Source organism: Sminthopsis crassicaudata, chromosome 2, assembly GCF_048593235.1.
Source record: "Sminthopsis crassicaudata isolate SCR6 chromosome 2, ASM4859323v1, whole genome shotgun sequence".
In the NCBI taxonomy this organism is placed as follows: domain Eukaryota; kingdom Metazoa; phylum Chordata; class Mammalia; order Dasyuromorphia; family Dasyuridae; genus Sminthopsis; species Sminthopsis crassicaudata.
Window position 1 is genome coordinate 646,356,763 of NC_133618.1, and position 21,502 is coordinate 646,378,264.

At 41.6% G+C, this 21,502-nt stretch overlaps 1 protein-coding gene across 1 annotated transcript in view; it reads left to right on the forward strand.

Moving 5' to 3' along the window:
* The window catches only part of LOC141558851 (rap1 GTPase-GDP dissociation stimulator 1-like), a 71,854-nt gene extending 55,222 nt beyond the window's left edge, over positions 1-16,632 (forward strand). The window contains exons 10-16 of the mRNA XM_074296652.1: positions 1,756-1,887; positions 3,267-3,401; positions 9,283-9,408; positions 10,394-10,533; positions 14,204-14,330; positions 15,172-15,300; positions 16,409-16,632. Of these exons, the coding sequence (XP_074152753.1) occupies positions 1,756-1,887; positions 3,267-3,401; positions 9,283-9,408; positions 10,394-10,533; positions 14,204-14,330; positions 15,172-15,300; positions 16,409-16,560 (941 nt within the window). The 3' untranslated portion in view covers positions 16,561-16,632. The remainder of the gene's footprint in view (positions 1-1,755; positions 1,888-3,266; positions 3,402-9,282; positions 9,409-10,393; positions 10,534-14,203; positions 14,331-15,171; positions 15,301-16,408) is intronic.
* Positions 16,633-21,502: the final 4,870 nt, after the last annotated feature.

Consider the following 21,502-nt stretch of genomic DNA (forward strand, 5'->3'; position numbering starts at 1 on the left):
AGAATATTAAAATTGTCTTTACATGTAATTGGAAAAAACGATTATTTGTTTGTTTGTTTGTTTTTAATGTACTATGATGGAAGGAACCATGGGGGTTAAGAGATCTAGGTTCCAGTCCTGACTTTATCCATTGATTTACTAAATGACCCCTAAGAACTCCTTCAACTCTGACATTCTATGACTCTGTAATATCCCTTGCCCATGGGCCCCAGCGTTCTAAACCTATGCCTTCATTCGGCTGTTCATTCCAATTCTCTTTGTCCTGGGAGGGAGAATGCTGCTATCTTGGCTACATTAAGATTGTCTCCCATCACTCAACACAATGTGTCTTCTACTTTTGCTCTTTCTTTATAACCTTTGAGAGAAATTAGTATTTCTTTCATCTATTAATAGCCAATTATTGAATTAGGACTGAAAGGTTTTCTTCTTCCATATCCAGATATCAACCTTTGTTGATTGGACAAGACTTACCCAGCCAGGAAGGCTATAGATATTGATAAAGCTCTCCAACAAAGACTTGAGTGCTCAGTGCCATGTACCTCAAGACCTTCAGTGGAATAAAGCACTCTCTTGTTAGAATATAAATTTATTCATTTCTTGTTAATTGATTTCCAACCTCAGACATACCCTCTTTACAAAAGACTATAAATATTGAAGATTCACAGGTTCAGTCTTTGTTCATCGAGGGGAACAATAGCCTGTTTTGATGACTGCTTTCTAGATGTAGTTAATAAAATTGTTAAATTACCCAGAAATTTTCTCAGAAATTTTCAAACACCTTCCAGAGTCTTAGTCATTTTAATAACAGTAATAAATTCATCTTGTGTTTGTATGGTACTTTCAACTCTTGAAAGCATCCATGATCTCTCTGGTCATCACAAAATATCTGAGAGGGAAGGAGAACAGATAGCATGCCCCTTTGTCAGATGCAGACAGGGAGACCTAAGAAATAAATATAATTTGCCGAGGCATTGGGTAGGTTTGTGGCAGAACTAGAATTAAGTATCCTATATCTTCTAGCTCTCTGGTCAGAATACTTCCATCAGATTAGTGTTTCCTAAATATATAGACCTCTAGTAGTATCAACACATTTTTTGCTTTGTCTTAGGCAATCAATCCTTGATAGAGAATTAAGATACTTTATTGGATCCATAAGGTAGTATTGATAACCCTCCTCTGGCTTGGTAAATGAGAGAAAGCAATGGGAATTTGTACACATATTATAATAAGTTTTGTTCTGCTTTCCTTCTTGATGGGTTGAGAGAAAAAGATAAGGAAGAAAATATGGATCTGAAAATTGATTTTTTTTTTTAAAAAGGAAAAAGTGAATGAGAATCAGTCACCAAACTAAGAGTCCTGTTGAAGACTTAGAGACAGCATTTGGATAACTGTTGTGATATTTTATTCACTGAAATTATCATCAGTTTACATAGAAATAGTTTTTTAAGCAGTTGTTTTAATTTTCAATAGTAAGTTTACAAAACAACATTTACATAAATATAATTGTTAAAGTAAGCAGATAGGAAGTGGAGATACTGATAGGCAATTTCTGGGAACAGTGATGGTCAAGGGAGAAAAGGCCTATCCCTTGATAGAAACCCTTGTGCCTCCTCCCCTTGCTACACCCCCTCAATCTGAAAATGTATACCATGAGACCAGGCCCTTCCCCATCCCTGGGACCTTCTGGCCTGTGAGTAGTCAGTGCTGGCTGCAGCTCCTACATCTCCTTCTCTCTGTTACCTCTTTCCTTTGTAGATGAGTCTATGCAGAAACTGTTTGCTAATGGAACCGGCCTCATCTACCAGAGGATCAGCAGCTGGCTTTTGTCCTCCAATATCCAGCTGCAGCTGACTGGCGCCCTGGCAGTCGCCAACTTTGCCAGAAATGGTAAGTCTGCCCCAAAACTCCCTGACCTATAGGCTCCAAGGAAAAGGGCTTATAAGTTCATAAACATTTATTGAGGGCCTACTAAGTGTCTGGAATTGCACCAGTTACTAGGAATACAAATAAAAAAGTGAGAACACCCCCTTCTCTCAAGGAGCATTTATTCTGTTCAAAGGATAAATGTTCACAGGTTAGTATACATAAGGTATATTTTTTAAAAGTAAAGAATGATTAGGATAGAATACCAGTGATCTCTTGAAGGAGATGGTCCTTGAGTTGTCTTGAAGTAAACTGGGGTTTTTAAGAGGAAGAGGTAAGAAGGGAGGGGTGCCCAGGGTCACACAGCTAATAAACTTCTGGGACCCTGAGCTATACACTGCACCAATGCCAAACAGAGGAGCTCATTTTTGATCCCAGGGGCAATAGTTAGCCAATGATATTTCTTGGGCAGAAAAGTAGTAGGGTAGAGCTACACTTGAGGATTATTTGGTACTTGTGACAGAGTAAAAAGTAAAAGACAACAGAGCTGGGAAAGACTTAGAAGTCTGACTTATTTTCCCCATGATACAGATGAAGGAACTGAAGGCTAAGATAAGTAAGGGATGGGGGAGAAGGGGAGCTGAGGATATAGTGATAGCATAGTTATCAAGGTAAGAAAATAGCCATTAAGTGACTAGAGAATCATGCTCCCTGAAGCATCCCTAAGAGAAGGTAGAATGTCTAAAGTAAAAGGATGATGGTTCCTTGTCATGAAATCCCTTACTAAAGTATAAACTTCATAAGGGTGGGGATATCTTACCCAATTTTTCTCTCTCTCTCAACACTTAGCACTGTGTGCTGTGTCTAAGAAAAGGGAGAAGTTAATAAATATTTGTTAAATTTGACTATTGTGTCTAATAGGAAAAAAGAAAAGGATATAAGGAGATAATTCATCATCTTCTATAAGGAAACCTTTCCTTAACTCTCTTAGTTCTAGTGCTTCCCTTCTTATTTCCTATTTGTCTTATAGATAGCTTGTTTGTACATATTTGTTTGATTATTGTCTCCCTCATTAGATTGTGAAGTCCTTGAGGACCCAGGGCACTGTCTTTTGCCTCTTTTTGTATCCCTTCAACCAACACTTAATATATGCCTCATGTATTAAGGGGCACTGGGATAGCCAATGGGAGAGGCACAATTTTTAGGGAAGACACTGTCCGTGCTCTCACAGAGTTTACAAAAAGGGGTACATGACATACCAGTGTAGCTATAATTTGCAAGGTGTCTACATAATAATGCTATGCAAATTCTGAAGCAGGAATGGTATAGTGCCTGGTACTTGATAGAACTTTAATAAATGTTAATTGATTGACTGAGTCGTATTATCTCCTCCCCTCTTGCAGACAGCAACTGTGTGAAGATGGTACAACTGGGTGTTGTACATCAGCTCCTCGATGTCCTGGAAAGACACGTGGACAATGGTGATGTGACGGTACAGCATGCAGCCCTGAGTGCCCTTCGTAACCTCGCCATCCCTGGTAAGGACCCTTTCCTTGCCCCTCAGTGGTTTCTGACATTCGAACCAGTAGAGATGAAACTCGTAGACATACACCTACACCACATGGAATAATCAAAGACAAATAGACTGGGATTCACGGTTGCAAATCAGAATAAAATTACCATATAACATCTCCTTCCTAGGAGTGTTATGAGAATCAAATGCTTTAATAGTAACTAGAATTTATATAAGGCTCTAAGATTTGCAAATCACTTCACAAATGTGGAGATGCTATGATTACCTCCCCTCTCCATTTTACAGATGAGGAAAATAAGGCTAGGAGAGGTGAATTATCCGAGATCACACAACTATTTAGTGTCTGAGGCAGGACTTCAATGTAAGTCTTTCAATCTCTTGTGTATTCACATGAAAGTATTATATCATGGTGATGATAATATAACATCAGCAGCAGCATCAGAGTTTATTTCAGACGAGATAAAAATTGATAAAAGTGTATACTATATTACCCCCAGGAATGTTTATATATAGCCCAAAGGAATGAATCTCTAATGGAAGAATTTTATGACCTCACTTGTTTTCCCTTCTTTGTCTCTCTTACTCTCTCTGTCCCTCCTTTCTTCCCAAGAATGTATTTCGTAATCCACTTATTAAGTGTTTTGGCAAAAAGGGGGAAATACTGGTAAAGTAATAACAATTAAATCTTTTTTTCTGGCTTCAAAGAGATAATGGCAAGGAAGCCATGGAAAAACAAGCACCTCATCTAAAGTTATAGATCCAGACACTCTGCAGGCACCTTGGGGGGGCTATGTACCCTCATTTCACAGATAAGGACACTCAGGGAAATCAAATTCCTACCCTAAGTTCTGGTAATGTCAGAGAAAGGATTTAAACTCAAGTCCTGTAACTATTTCTCCTTCACCCAAAATAAGAGAAATTAGATCTTTTTACTTTCAAAGGGAATGGTGAGAGTGAGGAACACCTGCCTCTGGGCCAACCTTCTGGTTATAACGGCAGAGAAGCTAGCAATCCCCAATTCCCCATGAGCATGATATAACAGCTAAGAAATCTCATGTAATCTCCAGCTGTCTGAGGAGAAGTGCAATCTCCAGGAACCAGCAGGTGGTCTTACTGGAGTCTTCCTTGTTCAGACCACATCTAAAGAATGGTATTCCAAACCCCCTATTTTAGCAAGGACAAGCCGGAGGAAATCCAAATTCTGGCCAGCTTCTAGGCCCTTTAGACCCAAACCTCCCTCCCTTAGAGCTTCCTTGACCCTCTTCCTCCAATTTCCCCATCAAATGAAGGGTTTAGATTCTAAAGACTCTTTCCTTTCTTTGAATGGGTCTGTGATTAAACATTTACATTCATGGGGATTAGAGGCATAATATCCCCTGATCTGGAAAATCCATGTAAAAAAATTTGACCCTTCCTTCAAACCAGAAAAATCTGTATTTTTCTTTTATAGAATGTTGACAGTGCCTTATTGTGAAATTTGGGTTAAGTATTTAGTCTTAGACTCTGTGACTGCTACTAGCCTTCTCATGTCATCTGAGGCTTCCACAAAATGCCAAAAATGTCCATTTAATTTCTTATAACCACCAATGCTATATTGAAATCAAATGGGAAAAGTCATGAAGTGAAGGGACAATTATAGTTATAAACCTCAAATGCCTCAGTTACACACACACACACACACACACACACACACACACACACACATATATACCCTACAGCTATACTGTTAATATAGTCACTTAAGATTTACATCACACTTCCCCTTAATATTTCCGTGAGATAGGTAAGGGAAGCATCCTCATTTTAGAGCATGAGAAACTAGATAAGGAGTGTTGAGTGACTTGCCGAGCATCCCAAAGCACCTAAGTATCTAAGGCAGGATTAGAATTGAGTTCCTCTCAAATCCCATGTCCAGGGCTCTACTCTATAAGCCAAGCCGCCCCTCCCCAGGTGATGGAGGGAGGGAGGAAAAGAAAGCATTAATTAAAGGCCCACTATGTACCAGCCATCATGCTGAGTACTTTATAAAAATCATTCTATTTGATGAGTCCTGGAACTATCCTTCCACATTAATAGGCTACACAGAAACAGTCCCCATCTCATTTATGCATATAGTTCTTCAGATGTTTCCAAAGCGATTTCCCCACCCACCGTCTCTTGAGGTCCTCGCTGCAGGCCTGTGGGCTGGTTTGGACAGCTTTGATTGTCTGTGTTAAGAGATGAGAAAGAAACAGCTGCTTCCAAAGAGATTTAAGTGACGTCCCCAATACACAGCAGAGCCAGCACTAGAACCCAGGCTTCCTGGCTCCCAGGGGTCCGCAGCTGCCTGCCTCTGTTGGGAAGGAGTGGAGGCAGTCCCTTGCTTTAAATGACAGAACAAAGGTCCTGACACTCTTACACACCTCTCCCACAGGAAAGCACTCCAGTTTCAACAATTTTCACTTCAATCAATACTTGATATGTACCCCATGTATTAAGGGGCGCTGGGGTAGCCAATGGGGGAGACTTAAGTTTTGGGGAAGAACACTGTTCTTGCTCTCAGAGCTTACAAAAAGGGGTCCATGGCATACTGTGTAGCTATAATTTGAAAGGAGTCTGCATAGTAACGCTATGCAAATTCTGAAGCAGGAATGGATAGATCAGGGAAGATTTCCCAAAGTATCAACTGGGCTGGGCCTTCGATAAAAGTTAGGATTCAAGAGGCTGATATGAATAGGAGCACAGCAAACAGTATGAGCAAAGGTAAGGAGGCAAAGAAATGTCAGGGGTGTGCCCAGGGAAGTAAGTACTCAAGCATGGAGTGTATGAGAGGTACTAGTTGGCAGAGGGCACCGAATATCCTGAATGTCAAGAGTTTGAACTTTGTTCAATAGGCAGTAGGAAGCCAACAAGCGTGAGTGTAAGAGGGGAAGTGGGGAGAATGACTGGCAATAATATTAGGCAGATGCTCTGAAGGAGCATTTGGCAAATAGCCATACTCGGTCCTCTAGAGGACCATGGGTAGGTGAGAGGCTCCAGGGTTCAGAGAACGGCTGGGACACTCTGGAAGGAGAGAAAGATTTTTGTGTTCCACTTACACATCCCTCCCACCCCCTCACCCCACCCCCAGGCAGGACACAGAAAGACAGCCAGCAGAGGGACAGAGGGAAAGGAAGGGAGGGAACAGAAATCTCTCCATTTCCAAAGGAAGCCTGGGAAAAAATAATTACAGGACCTGGAAATTTCAAAAAAGAAACAGACCAACACAACCGCTGTGAGTCACTTAGAAGAGTAGGAAGGGAGGGAGGGAAGGAGGAAAGGAAGGCTATTTCACCATCCCCAACCCCAGAAGCCTGGGCTACCTTCCTGGGCTTCACCTCAACAGCAAACATCAAAACCAGGGAAAGTGTCAGTAGGAGAGCCCCTGCTGGGCCCTGGCTTCAGCCTTAGGCTTTGAATCTGCACTGCCTCCCCCATACCCCAACCCTGCTTTGAAAGGGAAAGAGATAAAAGCTGAACACTGAAAGAGACTTGAGCTGAGAATAAAATTAAATCAATTAAATACATTTGGAGATTGACAGAAGCCCACAAAAAGTGCTTTTAATTGATCAATGCCAGTGAGCAGTCCAGGGCAGCCACCTAGAGACTCTGGGCTGCAACAGAGGGAACTCAGTTCCAGCTGTGGTCCCCAAGGACCGAAGATCATTAGTGATTGGCCTGGGCTCCTCCATCAGCCATGGGATCTGAGAATTCCCAGGAGAGAAACTCCCCAGGAAAAGGACATGGGGCGTCCAGGAAGGAAACACCTGGGCTCAGGACAATAGGGACTCTAAGAATGGGGCCAGAAAGAGCTCTCAGAGGCAGGCAGCCAGATTCACTGTGCTAGTTGTCCTTTGTTCTCAAGGAGCACCACAACCTCAGAGAGGTGACGCCATGGCAGGCAAGTGAGCTGGAGTTAAGGGAGGGAGGGCTGGGCAGGGTCACCTGCCACACTCTCCCCCCCCCCCAGGAGCCATTAGGGTCCAGTGGCCAGATAGAGATCAGGACTGGAGACAGCCCTGGGGTGGGTAAGGGAGAGCTGGAAAGTAGGCCCTTTGCTCAGAGAACTCACAATATTGATGGGGCACAGAGGAACGGAGATATCCCATCCCTGCCACTCCTTTCTGTATGGCTGTGGCCTACACCAGATACATCTCTGACGTCCCAATCCTTATCTGTAAGATGTTTGCTTTCTTTCCATCTCAACATTCTGAATGTCTAGACAGCTAGGTGACACAATAGAATGATGTATTTGGAGTCAGGAAGACCTGAGTTCAAATACTACTTCAAAGTGGCAAGACAATTAACCACTGTGTGCCTTAGTTTCCTCACCTGTAAAATGTGGCTGATGATAGCATCCACTTCAAAGGGTTGTTATGAAGATCAAATGATAACATATGGAAAGGATTTTGCAAGCTGTTCCTCAGTCCCAGGATGCTTTTCTTCCTCCCTATGGCTTCTTGGAAACCTTGTTCCTTTGAAGGCTTGAGTACACCCTCCCTTGTACATAAGACCTTTCTGATCCCTCTAGCTTTTGGTGCTCTCCCAATCCCAAAGTGTGTGTGTGTGTGTGTGTGTGTGTGTGTGTGTGTGTGTAGCCTTCATAAAACGCGTAATTGAAGCATTCCATTAAAAGAACAAGTCTGTAAGAGAGAGACAGAGAGAGGGAGGGGGGGAGGGAAAGAGGAAATGAGAGAGAGGGGAAAAAAGAAAGAGGGAGAGAGAGAGAGAGACAAAGAAGACAAAGAGAGAAGGGGAAAGGAAGGGAAGGAGGGAAGGAGACAGAGACAGAATATTCTCCATTGTGTGTGTATGTACATGAGAGAGAGGGAGAGAGAGGGGGAGGGAGGGAGGGAAGGAGAGAGAGAGAGAGAGAGAGAGAGAGAGAGAGAGAGAGAGAGAGAGAGAGAGAGAGAGAGAGAGAGAGAGAGGAGAGAGAGAGAGAGAGATTGGAAAGATAGGCAAACACAGAGGCAGAATGAGACACAGAGATGGTGCAGTGGATAGCGTACCAGCCCTGGAAGAAAGAAAACCTGAGTTTGAATCCAGACTCAGACACTTGGCAGCTGTGTAACCCTGGACAAGTAACTTAACTCTACCTAAGTTTCTTCTGTAAATTGAGCTAGAAGACAAAATGGCTCCTGCATCTTTGCCAAGAAAATCCCAAATGACGTCACAAAGAGCCAGACATGACTGAACACAACAAAAGAGGAATATGTATGTATTTGAGCCTACTTGGTTTGCTTCCTATAGAATATAAGCTCCGTAAGGGCAGAGGCTTTCAGGCCAGTGTCTAGTCTAATCCCCTTTTTAAACTTGTAATTCTATCAATGCAGAGAGCCTCCTTATAATCAGAGTTGCCTGGACCTTGACAAGCTGTCCAGAATCACAGTCAGTACAGGTCTTATTTCAAGCCTTTGTCTTGAACCCAGCTGTATCTCTATGCCGAGGGGACTGGCACACTGTTGTTGCTTAATCATTTTAGTCACATCTGACTCTTCGTGACTATCTGGAGTTTTCATGGCACGAACACTAGAAAAGTTGGCCATTTCCTCTCCAGAAGATGAAGGCAAACAAGTTAAGTGACTGGTACAGGGTCACACAGCTAATGTTTGTGGCTGGATTTGAACTCAGTTCCTTTCCACTGTGTTTTCCCAATGAACCACCTAGCTGGCTTGGCCCATAGCAGAAGCTTAATCAGGGTTTTTTAATTTAAACACTATTCTTACCCCTTATCACTGTGCTTCAAGCCCTGCAGGCCAACAGCAGCTTCCATGGATAACTACAGGACCCAGAAGGTCCTGTTTAAAGAGTCTCAAGCAGTAAGGGAGGATGTTGCAATCTCTCCCTTCCATTCTCTTTTCCAGTGATCAACAAAGTGCAGATGCTGGAAGAAGGTGTGGCCAAACGTATCCAGATGCTGCTGAGGTCCGAGATGCCTCCAGTGCAGTTTAAACTCCTAGGAACACTCCGAATGTTGATGGATGGCCAAGGTAGAGAGCAACTGAGCTCCACTGGCTCCTGACCTGATACCAGGAGGGAAGGAGAGTGCAATCTCAGCTCCCCTCCATTCCAAAGGGATCAAAAGGGATAACAAAACTAAGGGGTCAGGGATGCAAGCCTGAGCTGATTATTCTTGCTGGGAATTTTCTACATCACAAGGTCACCAAGTGACCTCTTTTGTTAAGGTTTATGGGGCTATGAAAGCATTAATGAAACATAGATCTCCAAGTGCCTTAAAACTGTCTCTCAGTCTAAGAAGCCTGTGTCATTAATATGGCCACAGGGAGAGATGTTAGACCTTCTTCAGTATTTAAGGCCAGCCAACCCCTTAGGGAAATTGTAAACTGAAGGTATAATACTCTATCTCAAGATCACCCAAAAATAGCCCATGGAAATGTTCCCAAACTTTATCAAAACCAACTATGTCTTAGTGGAGACTCTCAGGGGCCACCAAGATCTATCTCAAAGTTGGACTTCTCCAACCCCAGCAAGAAACAAATAGTCTTCCCACCTTTAATTGCCTCATGTTTTACTTACTCAGAGCAGCCATTGACCTTAATTAGCTTGGCAGGGGAACATTAACATTTTCCCCGTACATGTGTCTCTTAACAAGTTCCTGTTAAATTAGTTAATTGTATTATCTAGTGTAAATTCATTAGTCTGGCAGATGAGCACTGGGGTTGATTGAGGGGGAATGAGAGGAAAGGAAGGGAGGAAAATGGGCAAAAAGAGGAAAAGGCAAGTTTTTTGGCCTCTATTTAATAACAGGAACACAAATGGGAAGCTCTGGCTGCAACTCCTGGCTCTGTCTTTTGGGCCCATGAGGAGGAACTGCCTGCCAAGCTTGAGGACACCCGTAGCCTGGGACGCGAAAACACCTGGGGTACATCCCCAAGGGTGGCTTTGGGCAAGTTCATCCTTGGCCTGTCCCTGGTGCTCTGAGTCACCTACAACTTGTAGTCTTTGCTTTGCCAGTGAAAGCCGCAGAAAGTCTTGGGCAGGACCCAGCTCTATTGAACCGGCTAGTGCAGTGGTGTGAAGCCAAGGAAAATGCAGGTGTCCAGGGAGAAGCCAACCGCCTACTAGCTTCACTGCTGAGACACAGCAAGTCCCAGGTGAGAGGTAGCCAGAAAAAATGGCAAAATGGGGGAGGGGGGGTGAGAGGGGGACCAATCAAAAACTATTTTTCTATTGACGAGTTATCAAGACTTTCTGCTCTAGTTGGATGCTGGATCCTTCACTTCCCTGAGGACATATAATATAGCAATACACAGAATTTCAAATTTGGAAAGGATCTCAGAAATGTCCCCCTGTGCATCAAGCTTAGATTTCCTTTTTTTAACTCTTGGACCAAACAAAGCAAATCTAATCTAGAATGGTACCAAGGAAAGAACATTGGCTTTGTAATCCTGTAGAACCTGACTCCAAAGCCCACCTCTGAAGCTCAGTATCTATGTGACTCTGGGCAATCACTTTATCTCACTGGCCTGTTTCCTCATCTGTAAAGTGAGGATGTTGCACTGGATAGCCTTCTAACTCCAAAGTCCCTTCCAAGCATAGAGTACAATTCTATTATCCCTGTTTCCGATGACAGCCCTCCAATAAATGAAAACAAATTTATATTCCTACTGAATCTTCTCATTTTGATTTTCTCACCCATTTTTTCAACTTATCTTCCAAGCTTCTTTATATGCAAAATGAAGGGATTAAACTAGATTTCTAGAAACCCTTCAGGTTCCAAGCCTATAATCCTAGCTATAATTAACATGGGGCTAAGAAGGCTTCACTTCAAGCCCACTAACTTGGGATGTTGAGTTCACCTTTCCTCCAAACAGCTCCTTTGCCTTCTCCCTTAGTAACCATCATTCCCCAACCTCAGTGAGCAAATATGATGCAGCTGCTGGACAGCTCCTCTTCCACACTCCTTTTCTTTCCCAGCCCTTGAATGGATATGGGCTACACTGATCTTCTGAGTGCTGCTTCCCCCCAAAAAAGTATGTTTTAGGTGAAAAAAAATTCTAGTTTTAGATTTATTCAAATATAACTTTCCTCTTCCATCCTTACCCAGCTCATCTCTTAGAGGTCTAAGACCCTTGTTTACGGATAAGGAAACTAAGAACCAGGGAGCCTAAGGTCTTGCCTGGAGTCAGCTAGTATCAGTCAGGATTCAAATCCAGATCTTTCTATCTTTCAATGCAACATACAATCCTTTCATTCTACAAGTTACCACCCTCCTTACTGTAGAAAGTTATATGTCCCTTTTGTGCCTCAGGTTTCCCCACCTACAAATAGTGGCAAAGATTCCACGCCAACCTTTTCTCTTGGGGACATTTCTGAGGATTGATGACACAACTTGGAAGAAAGTTAAGCACTAATCATTGTTCTACAGGCTGGGTCTGCTCAAGTCAATAGTTAATTAATTATTGCAAAGCATCCTGGAAATACTTGGGGATAGGGAAATGTTTAATTAAAGCATGCTATCGGCAGGAAGCCACAACTGTCTTTCATTGCAGAGTGCGCTGACTCCTGGGTATATAAATCATTCTGCTTTTGAAACACTTGAGCTCAGAAGTTGGTTTTAGTTTTATTTATTTTTTACTATGGACCCTATGTAGCCCCTCTATTTCAAGAGAGCAGGGACTAAAGATGGGACTTAATTAGGAGAATCTCTGGTACCATATTTCCTTGACATAGTGTAGTAAATCAAGTTCTAGCTTTGGAGACAGAGACCGGGCTTCAAATTTCATATCTAACAATTACTGTGTGATCATGGGCAAGTCACATACTCTCCTTAAATCCAATTTTTCTCTTCTGTCAAAGAAGAACAGTCATATTTGCTGTAACTGCTTCACAAAGTTATTATGAGAAGCAAATAATAGCATGCTGGTAGTAGAACCTTTTACAAACCATAAAGAGCTCTCTGATCATCATCTAATCCAGGGTTTTTTAACCATCTTTGTAACATGGATCTCTAGTGAAGCCTAAGGAATAACTGTCATTGAGTCCACATACATTTATTTATGAAATGCACCAAACAGCTGGGATACAAAAAAGAGGTAAAAGACAATTCCTTCCCTTAAAGAGATCACCTTACAGGGGAATGATAATTTTTTTTTTTTTTTTTTTTTTTGCTGAGGCAATTGGGGTTAAGTGACTTGCTTAGGGTCACCCAGCTAGGAAGTGTTAAGTGGTTGAAACTACATTTGAACTCAGGTCCTCCTGACTTCAGGGCTGATGCTCTATCCACTACATCAACTAGCTGCCCAATAACAATATTCTTAAGTGAATAAAATAAAATATATAAGATTCCAAATGATACAAGTTTTATTGAATTCGACTATCCAAATATTTAAAGAACAAGTTTATGGAGCCCCTGCTTTATATGCACAGATTTTGTAGACCTTGGGGTAAGAAGCCCTAATCCAGTGGTCCTCAAATTTTTTAAATAGGGGGCCAGTTCACTGTCCCTCAGACTGTTAGAGGGCCGGACTATAGTAAAACCAAAAGCTCACACTCTGTTTCCGCCCCTCAGCCCATTTGCCATAACCGGTGGGCCACATAAACGTCCTCCGTGGGCCACATCTGGCCCGAGGGCCGTAGTTTGAGAACACTTGCCTAATCTAACTGAACATCCTGAGTCATGCTAATGGAAGTGTATACACTTCTCATACCACATCAGGAGTACTGGGTCCAGTTCTGGGTATCACATTTTATGTGGACAATCTAGAACATGTCCACTGGAGAATGATAAGCTTAAGCCATCTTCTCCAATGGCATGTCTGTTCCAGAAAATGAATACTAGGTTAGACAGATGGGCTATGGAGATGTCTCCAGACCCTGAAGAATGGTGGTCAGGTGGAAGTATTAGTTTTATTAGATCCACCACCAGGTGTTCTGGCACCTCCACTCACACTCACAGTTAATGCCCCAGGCCACTGGACAAGCTCTATCTGCCATCCTGACCAGGTCAGTGACAGCCATACCATTTAACAGCAGCCATGCCAGGGAATATTTTTTAAATTACATGAATATTTTAGCATTCAGGCAAAATGAACAGGAGAATTGGAATCAGAATCCTGTGTCTGATGCTTTCTGTGTGACTTTGGACATGTCATTTAAACTCTGCCTTTTTCTCACCTACAAAATGGAGGCATTTAGACCAGATGCTTTCTGAGATGCTTCCCAGCTCTAAATCCATAACCTAAACTGAAGTTTGAAGTCTCCTTCTGGGATGAAATGGATGGGAAGGAAGAATACTTGATTTCAAGTCAGAAATCTATGTTCAGTCCTGGATCTGCCATTTATTCCCAACGTCTTTGACTCTTGAGTACATCACTTCACCTCCCTGAATAGAGTTCCACTTCCTCATCTATTAAAAAAAAGTGAGGAACCGTCCTAGCTAGTTGCTAAGATTCTTTCTAATTCTACTTCTATGTCTTTTGTGATCCTATGAACTGAGACTGGTGGGCAGATGGGAGGCAGCTTTGGGATCAGTATAGGAGAGCCTTTTAAACCACTACAGCTATCCCAACAATAGAATGAAATGATCCCCACACTCCCCCCCAGGTTACACGGCCACTGTCAGAGATGTTAGAGAAGAAAGCTGAACCAGATGCTCTAAGGACCCTTTCCAACTCTGAGGTTCCACATGGTCCAGATCACATACAATAGCTATTATTATCAGGTCTTCTCTCTGTGTCATTTGCCTCCAACTCCCCTTCCTCCAAGAAGCTTGTGGTTGCAGCACATTCTGAGGCAAACATTTTTCTGTCCTTTTTCCAACAGGAAGTGGTTAGAGCCATTCAGGAAGCCCAGGGAATGAAGCACCTCGTTTCCATGACAACCAGTGAGCACGCCATCATGCAGAATGAAGCTCTGATAGCACTGGCCATTGCTTCAGCAATTAATTTAGGTAGTTCATCAATGTGCATGTGGGTTAAGAGCTCCCAGCTGTGGCCTGTCAATCACTGGGGGGGGGGGGGAGGAAGGTAACTAAAAAAGCAGGAAAGGATGAGAAATTAACTCAACTGCCCATGTAACAACAGCAGAAAGTCCATAAACCTCTAAAAATTTTGATTTTTGAATTTTTCCTGGTAAACTAGAAAATACTCTAGGTCTGGATTCACAGAAATTATTCCTTAGGCAAATTTGCAAGTCATTTCTCCAGGTTTCAGCTTGTGATCTGTAAAATGAAGGGGATTAGGTTGAGATAAACTCATAAATGTCTAGATTTAGAACTGGAAGGGGTCCCTGAGGTCAGTAAGTCTAACACCATCTCCCCTTTCACAGAAAGAGGGTAACTGAGACAGAAAGAATTCACCTAACTTGCACAAAATCAGAGAGAGAATAAATAGCAAAGCCAAGATTTGAATCTAAATCATCAGATTCCAAATCACATGTAATTCTGGTATGCCATCCTGGCCCCTCAATCCTTGATCTGTAATCCCAGTTTTTAAAATGAAAGTCTCTGACATCCAATTCTCTTGGCCTCTTGTTTTCTGCTGGGGCTTCCATTAATTTCTATTCTGGAAGCTTTTCCTTGAAATGGCTTTCTATTACTTACAAAAGAACCCCTTTATAAGGCTAGAGAGAGAGGGATAATGGAAGAAAGTTTTCTATGGATCCCAGGCTTTCCTATAACATCTCTAGAAGTGGGTTGGGTTAAGTCCCAAGGATCCAGGACAGTTCAGCCAGTCACAGTAAAGAGAAGTATTTTACAAAAAACTTTTAGCATGTCACCTCTTTTTCTGCAGAAATCATCAAAGATGCATTTAAAGAGTCCAAATTGATTCCAAATTTACAGAAGCTTCTTGAAGATGATATGACAAGCCCAGAGGTGAAGTACAAGTCCCTGGGCCTCTTATGCAGCCTCCTGAGTTCAGGTAAATAGCTCATCCCCAGGTCCTTCCCATGACTAGACAAGGGAAAAGCAGGTTTCTAGACTCCAGCTGTGTGGCAGCCCTTGTAAGAGTGCTCTACTTGATCTTGTGAAATGAGTGTACGACAAACATCCCTGAAAGACAGTGCTGTTCTGACTCCAAGTCATTCCTCTGCCCAATTTTCTCATTAGTGCTTTGCCTTCAGAATGGAACCCAAAAATCCTGTCCCATTTTCCCTTTCTATTCTCTTCTATTTTCCCTCCTCACTTCTTTGTAATTGTTCACTCTTTAGACCATAAGACTTTTCACTAGAAATTGACCCACACTTCCATTAGACCTATATGCGCTCCCTTTTCTAATTCTGAAAATACCAAACCTCTAGCCTGAGATTCTAGGTTTTCTCATCTATCTCCCTTTCTGCTTTTTGTCTACAGCCCAACTAAACTAAAATGTTCTCCAAGCCTCTTTAAGTCATTTGGAAAAACTAAGGAACCCCACACTTGAAAAATTCTGCTTGAAGATCAAAATTATTCCACACCATTCTTTCTAGCATCCAACTTTGCTACTAAGAGCAATCACCTGAAGGGCTGAGAGAGAAAGAGAGGTCTTGGAGTGTTGAGATCCAGCTTTTACCTAAAAGGCTAAGGCAAGGAAGAGAAGTCCACAATGAACTATTCCAGAGAGGGAACAAAAGGGTTAAAAATTCAGGATGGACTAGACCATGGAAGTGCAGTATGAATAGTGAGGAGAAAAGGCCCAGAACCAGGTGTTTGGAGAGAAAAACACTACCTAGGAAGACTTTGGTAGCCCCAATTTACAAGTGATCCAAATATTCTCTTGAGATCACCCTATTCAGAACACTAGACTAGACATGGAGGAGCAAAACCTCAGGGGAAAAAAGTATTCTTCATATCTTGGAGTTTTGATAAGTATTTGTTAGTCTGATAAAAGCCACATTTCTCTAGCTAATGAGAATGACTGATTAACTCTTGTAGGAAAGGTAAAACTGACCAACATTTACTATCAGAAAGGAGTGCTTAGTTCCTAGGCACCACCCAAAGGGATACCAGGAATCCACTTTATTGATATTTTATTTTTTTAATATCTCTAGGTGATTTGAGAAAGCAAATGGAGGAAGCCAAAGTCCAAGACACATTGGAGAGCCTCTGCAACCACAGTAACGCCAACGTGGTCAAACAGGCCGTCACCGCAATCCAGATCCTAAAAAGAAACACCCAGGACTCAGGTCTCTTTTTCCCCTAGGTGCTGGTGTTCCTGCTTCACCAAGACCAGCCTTCCTTGGGAGGTTGCTGTTTGCAATATATATTACACCTATTCTTCTTGCCATCTCTTCCCCACACTTGAGGGGGGAACCCAGAGTAACCCCATCCCTGGATGCCAAGCACAGCATACTCACATTCTAAGTGTAGTAATACCCAGCAACATTGTGGTCTTCCTGCCAACTCTGGGGATTTTTAGTCACCTACCTGTGCAACCTCTACGTTCACCTTTGATCCAGGTGGTCCCTCTAGCTGGTACCTTAGAGGAATTCTTCATTCAGTGTGAACCACGGTCCCTTTCATGTCCCTCACCAATCAGGGACCATTCACCAGCCCTTTCCTTCTTCTCTAAAACAGGCCTAGAAATTCCAGGGAGCACGTTATAAAGAAGGATCGGTTTAGGAAGTGGTCATTGAAGTGGAGCTGAAAGAATAGCTAGGGAAGAACTCCTCACCTTAGATAGTTAATCATGCAGTGAATATTGACTGCCTACTACACAAAGCACTGTTAAGCACAGCAATGGCAATGTGACATTGTTAGGACTCTTCTAGAGTTAATTTTGCAAACTGCACCAAAGCCTACATTGGCAACCCAAGTTATAGAATCCCACCAGACCAATATTTCCCAGCTCCCAGTCTTCTACTTTTACAAGTAGGCAAGATCTTTTTAGCCAAATCGTAGGGAAAACCCCAAATGACTGATTGATCCCTGGTGTACCTCTTTGTTACTTAGACTTGTGGCCATCCCAACAACTATCCCTCACCTTAAGACCTGTTGAACCACAACCCTGCTACATCCCACCTCAACCCTCCAAAGAACTTTTTTTAAAATCACTCCTCAGGATTGTTGACTGGTCTTCCAAAGCAGAATCTTACCTGAAAATCTATGGCCCAATCAATAATTTCATGAACTGCCAGCTTCTACTGGATTTAAGTAATCTTATAAGTAACAGGTCTTCCCTACCCTCACAATGCAGTGGAAAGAATGTTAGATTTGTCATCAGAGAGCCTGGATTCAAATCCCAGCTCTGCCCTTATTACCTGTTCAGAAAGTCACTTAAAGGAAGAAAGGTTTGATCAGATGGTTCTTGAATTTTCTTCCAGTTCTAAGCTCCCAGCAGCAGAAACAACTGACATGTCTTGGTAGCAATAATCTCATTTACCATAGAAAGAGAAAAACTGGATTCACAGGGAAAGACTGAGGACTGACAAGGTCCCTGACGGGGAGGACTCATGAAACAGGTTCACACTGTGGGGAAGATGACACTTACCTCTCAGATGCAATCATTTCTGTCCATCCACTGGCCCACAATGGGAACCTCACCTTTCTAGAAAACAGATCTGTCTTCTGTAGGCTCTGAGAACAGTATCTGCTATTCACAGGCCAAGGGCAGGCAGCGAGAACTGGGAGTCACTAAGGAAGATGGGAGGGGGTCCAGACACATCTCATTGATATTCTGTCCCAATCACTGTCATCAAGTGGAAATGACAAAAGAATTCTCTGCATCTCAACTCCGTAATTTGTTCAATGAATAAACTTCAATTCCATAACAAGTGAGTGACTCTCCATTCCTTGGGTCTGTATAGTATTATGCTTTTGTATACTGCTTTAAAAAATAAAAGCCTTTGCAAAGCTAATTTTACATTTAATTTTGTTCTCAAGTACCCACTGTGAAGTAGATAATGGCAAACATAATCCCCATCTCAGAGATGGAATAAGTGAGACTCAGAGAGATTAAACAACTTGTGACCGAGACAAGGATGTACTGTCTCCTAACTTGTTGTTTAGTTACTTTCAGTTGGGTTCGAAGCTTTGTGACCCCATTTGGACTTTTCTTGGCAAAAATACTGGAGTGATTTGTTATTTCTAGGATCACAGAATACCTGAGGCCAGATATGAGCACAGATGACACTTGCTGAATCCTGAAGTACTTTATCCATTGCATCACCTAACTGCGCCTATCCTATTAGACCATCTAAAGACATGAATTATTATCCTATATACCTTCTCCTTCTGTTACTTCACTATGTGTACAGGTGAACAGCCATGGACAGAGACAAAGTATGATGCTGGGTCTTAATAATCTTGGTGCTCAGTATTCATTGCTCAAGTGGTAACGCTAATAGTTCTTGGATCATTTATTCTACTATTTCTATTTGGAAATAAACATGTGGGTAAAATTCTCTCTATTTCATTTATATGGAAATAGCCTGATTTTTCTTTTGTTTTTTTCTTAACATTAAAAGAAATGATCACAGCTCTTTATGTAAAAAGAAAAAAAAAAAATTCACTTGAAATCCTTCAAAAAAGTCAGTATCAACCACCAATGTGACATGCAAAAATGCTTAGTGCAGTGCCTGGAACACAGTAGGTCCTTAAAAATGCTTGTTCCTTTTCCTCTAGTGGAAGACAATTATGACATGACTCCTTCTCTCAAGAAGCTTACATTCTAGAAGGGGAAAACAATCAGGAAGAAGTAATTTGAAAGCTGTGGGGATGAAGTAGATGGATACATTTCTTCCAGGAACAATGATAGAGTTCATTTGATCACGAGTTCCAGAACCTGGGTAAAGAGGGCAGGGAAGGAGGTTGAGGAGGGAAGAAGAAAGAGGTGGGGAGATAGAGTATCTATGAGAGCAGCAAGTCCATTGTTGAGACTGACTACAAGATGGCTTGGGAGTAGGCACTGGAATAAAGCATGACTGTAGTTAACCTATAAGTAACCAGTGGAAATCAACTAATCAAGATGGTTTTTGTTCTCTATGGTGAAAGACTACAATCTTTCAACAGGAAGATAGGGATAATAATATCCTATTTTTTGGTTGTTCAAAACTATGTATATGCATGTATATATACACACATATATGTGTATGTGTGTGTGTCTATTTGTATTTTGTCTCAGGGATGAGATATAAAAACATAATATTCTCTGATATATATAATAACATACATATAATCTATAATAATATAATAATCCCCGATAAGGCAAAGTCCTCCCCTTGATCCTATTTCCTCTGGTCACCATTTAGGTTTTCATCTGCCATTTGAACTAGCTAGTAGAGTGCTGCAGAGCAGACCTAATCAGAGAAAGAACTGCTGTCTGTTAATGGAGCGATGATCAAAGTAATGGCAAGAACACTGGTCTTAGGAGTCGGCGGACCTCAGTTTCAGTCCCAGCTCCAACACTATGTGACTTCAGAGTGGTCACATCTTGGTTTCTTAAATCAACAAACTAGAAACTCCTTGAAAGTAGAGGTCACAGTTTTTGTACCTTTGTGTCCCGTGCACATAGATGATACAATTAATGTTGAAACCATAAAATATGATTACTGCTTACCCAATTTACCCCTGGGAGCTCTTTAAGAGAAGTGCTTGGTAAGACTACATTGCAGTAAGAATCCAGGGCAAACCCGTTATCAGGTAGCATCAGAGGAACTTAGTGGAGCCATATAGTTCACCTATATATACAAACACACTGGAACATATATGTGCAAATGAGTCATTTACGTGGTAGGACACATCTACTCCAATGATAACATTCTACAGCTTAAGTCACCCATATTACTAACTCATCTTGGCTAACAAGTGACTAGTCTTTTTTTTTTTTTTTTTAAAGCCCACCCAACCCTCAAAAGATGGCTTGTCTATCACTATACAGAATAACAAAATGTGACATAATGTTTGGGGGCAACTAAGTATCATTATATTATATGTTATGGTCTCCAAAGGGGATTACTTTGAAGGACACAACACTCATTAGAATACAAGTTTTATTACTTTTCTCACATCTGGAGGGGAGAATTCCATGTAGAGAATTCCCAGTGTGTAAAACTCTCTCCAACAATGAGGATGGACATTTTAACTTATAATCCTGAGACGATGTTTCTGGGAAAACTGTGTTGGGATTTGCACATAGTCAATAGTGTTGGAGACAATACTTGAATCCAGGTCTTTATCTTCCACCTCTGTATATACCATATGTACACATACATTATGTATAATATACATGTGTACACATACGCATAAGCTGTAGAGCATGTGTGCATATACATATATGCATCAATAATATGCATATATGTATTATATGTGTGATTACACCACCAATATTACATTCTTATAAGTGAAAATCACTGTTCCCTTACTATATATGAGTAGCATCATAATCAATTTTTGGCCAAAAAAACATGACCAGGCAGTATTTTAGAAGTGGTCATGAAGTCAGGGAATCAGGACAAAGATTAATCACCTCTGGAAAATTTGGCGCAGTGTTTTTTGTTTTTGTGTTTTTCATTTTCTACATAAGTTTAGCTTCTCAAATTCTTGGCCAACAGGAAATAGGATACCCTATTACACTTCAAATCCAGAGGAGAAAAGTTCAAATAGTGTTGGGTGTTTTTTTTTTTTCTAAACTTGACCACAGAACACAAAATGGATTGGGTATGAATGCCCCTGAGATTCCAGTGACAATCTGTTTGTAAAACTAGGTCCCCTGTTGGGTGGTTCTTTAAATCTCACTTCAGAGTCTTGTAACATCAGGATAATTGCACCTACAGCATTCAAAGTCACTTTTGAAACATATTGTGAGACCCAGGCAAATGCTTAAGGCTTTGTGCTGAAAAACAAGTAGCAACTCTCATTGGTGGAGATAATTTTCCTCATTTAGAATTCTTTATGCTGTAAGATAAAATGGATCCAAAAGGGGGGAGGGATGTGTAGGGATGTGTGTGTGTGTGTGTGTGTGTGTGTGTGTGTGTGTTTATGTGTGTGTACACACACACACATACATATATAGTACCTACATCACAGGATTGTTGTGAGATTTAAGTCAGTTAAGATCTAAAGTACTTTGTAAAGACCCAATCATAATCAAAAGCAAGTTATTATTTCTTTCAGACATTCATTTAATTGTCCCAGAAACCCTGATG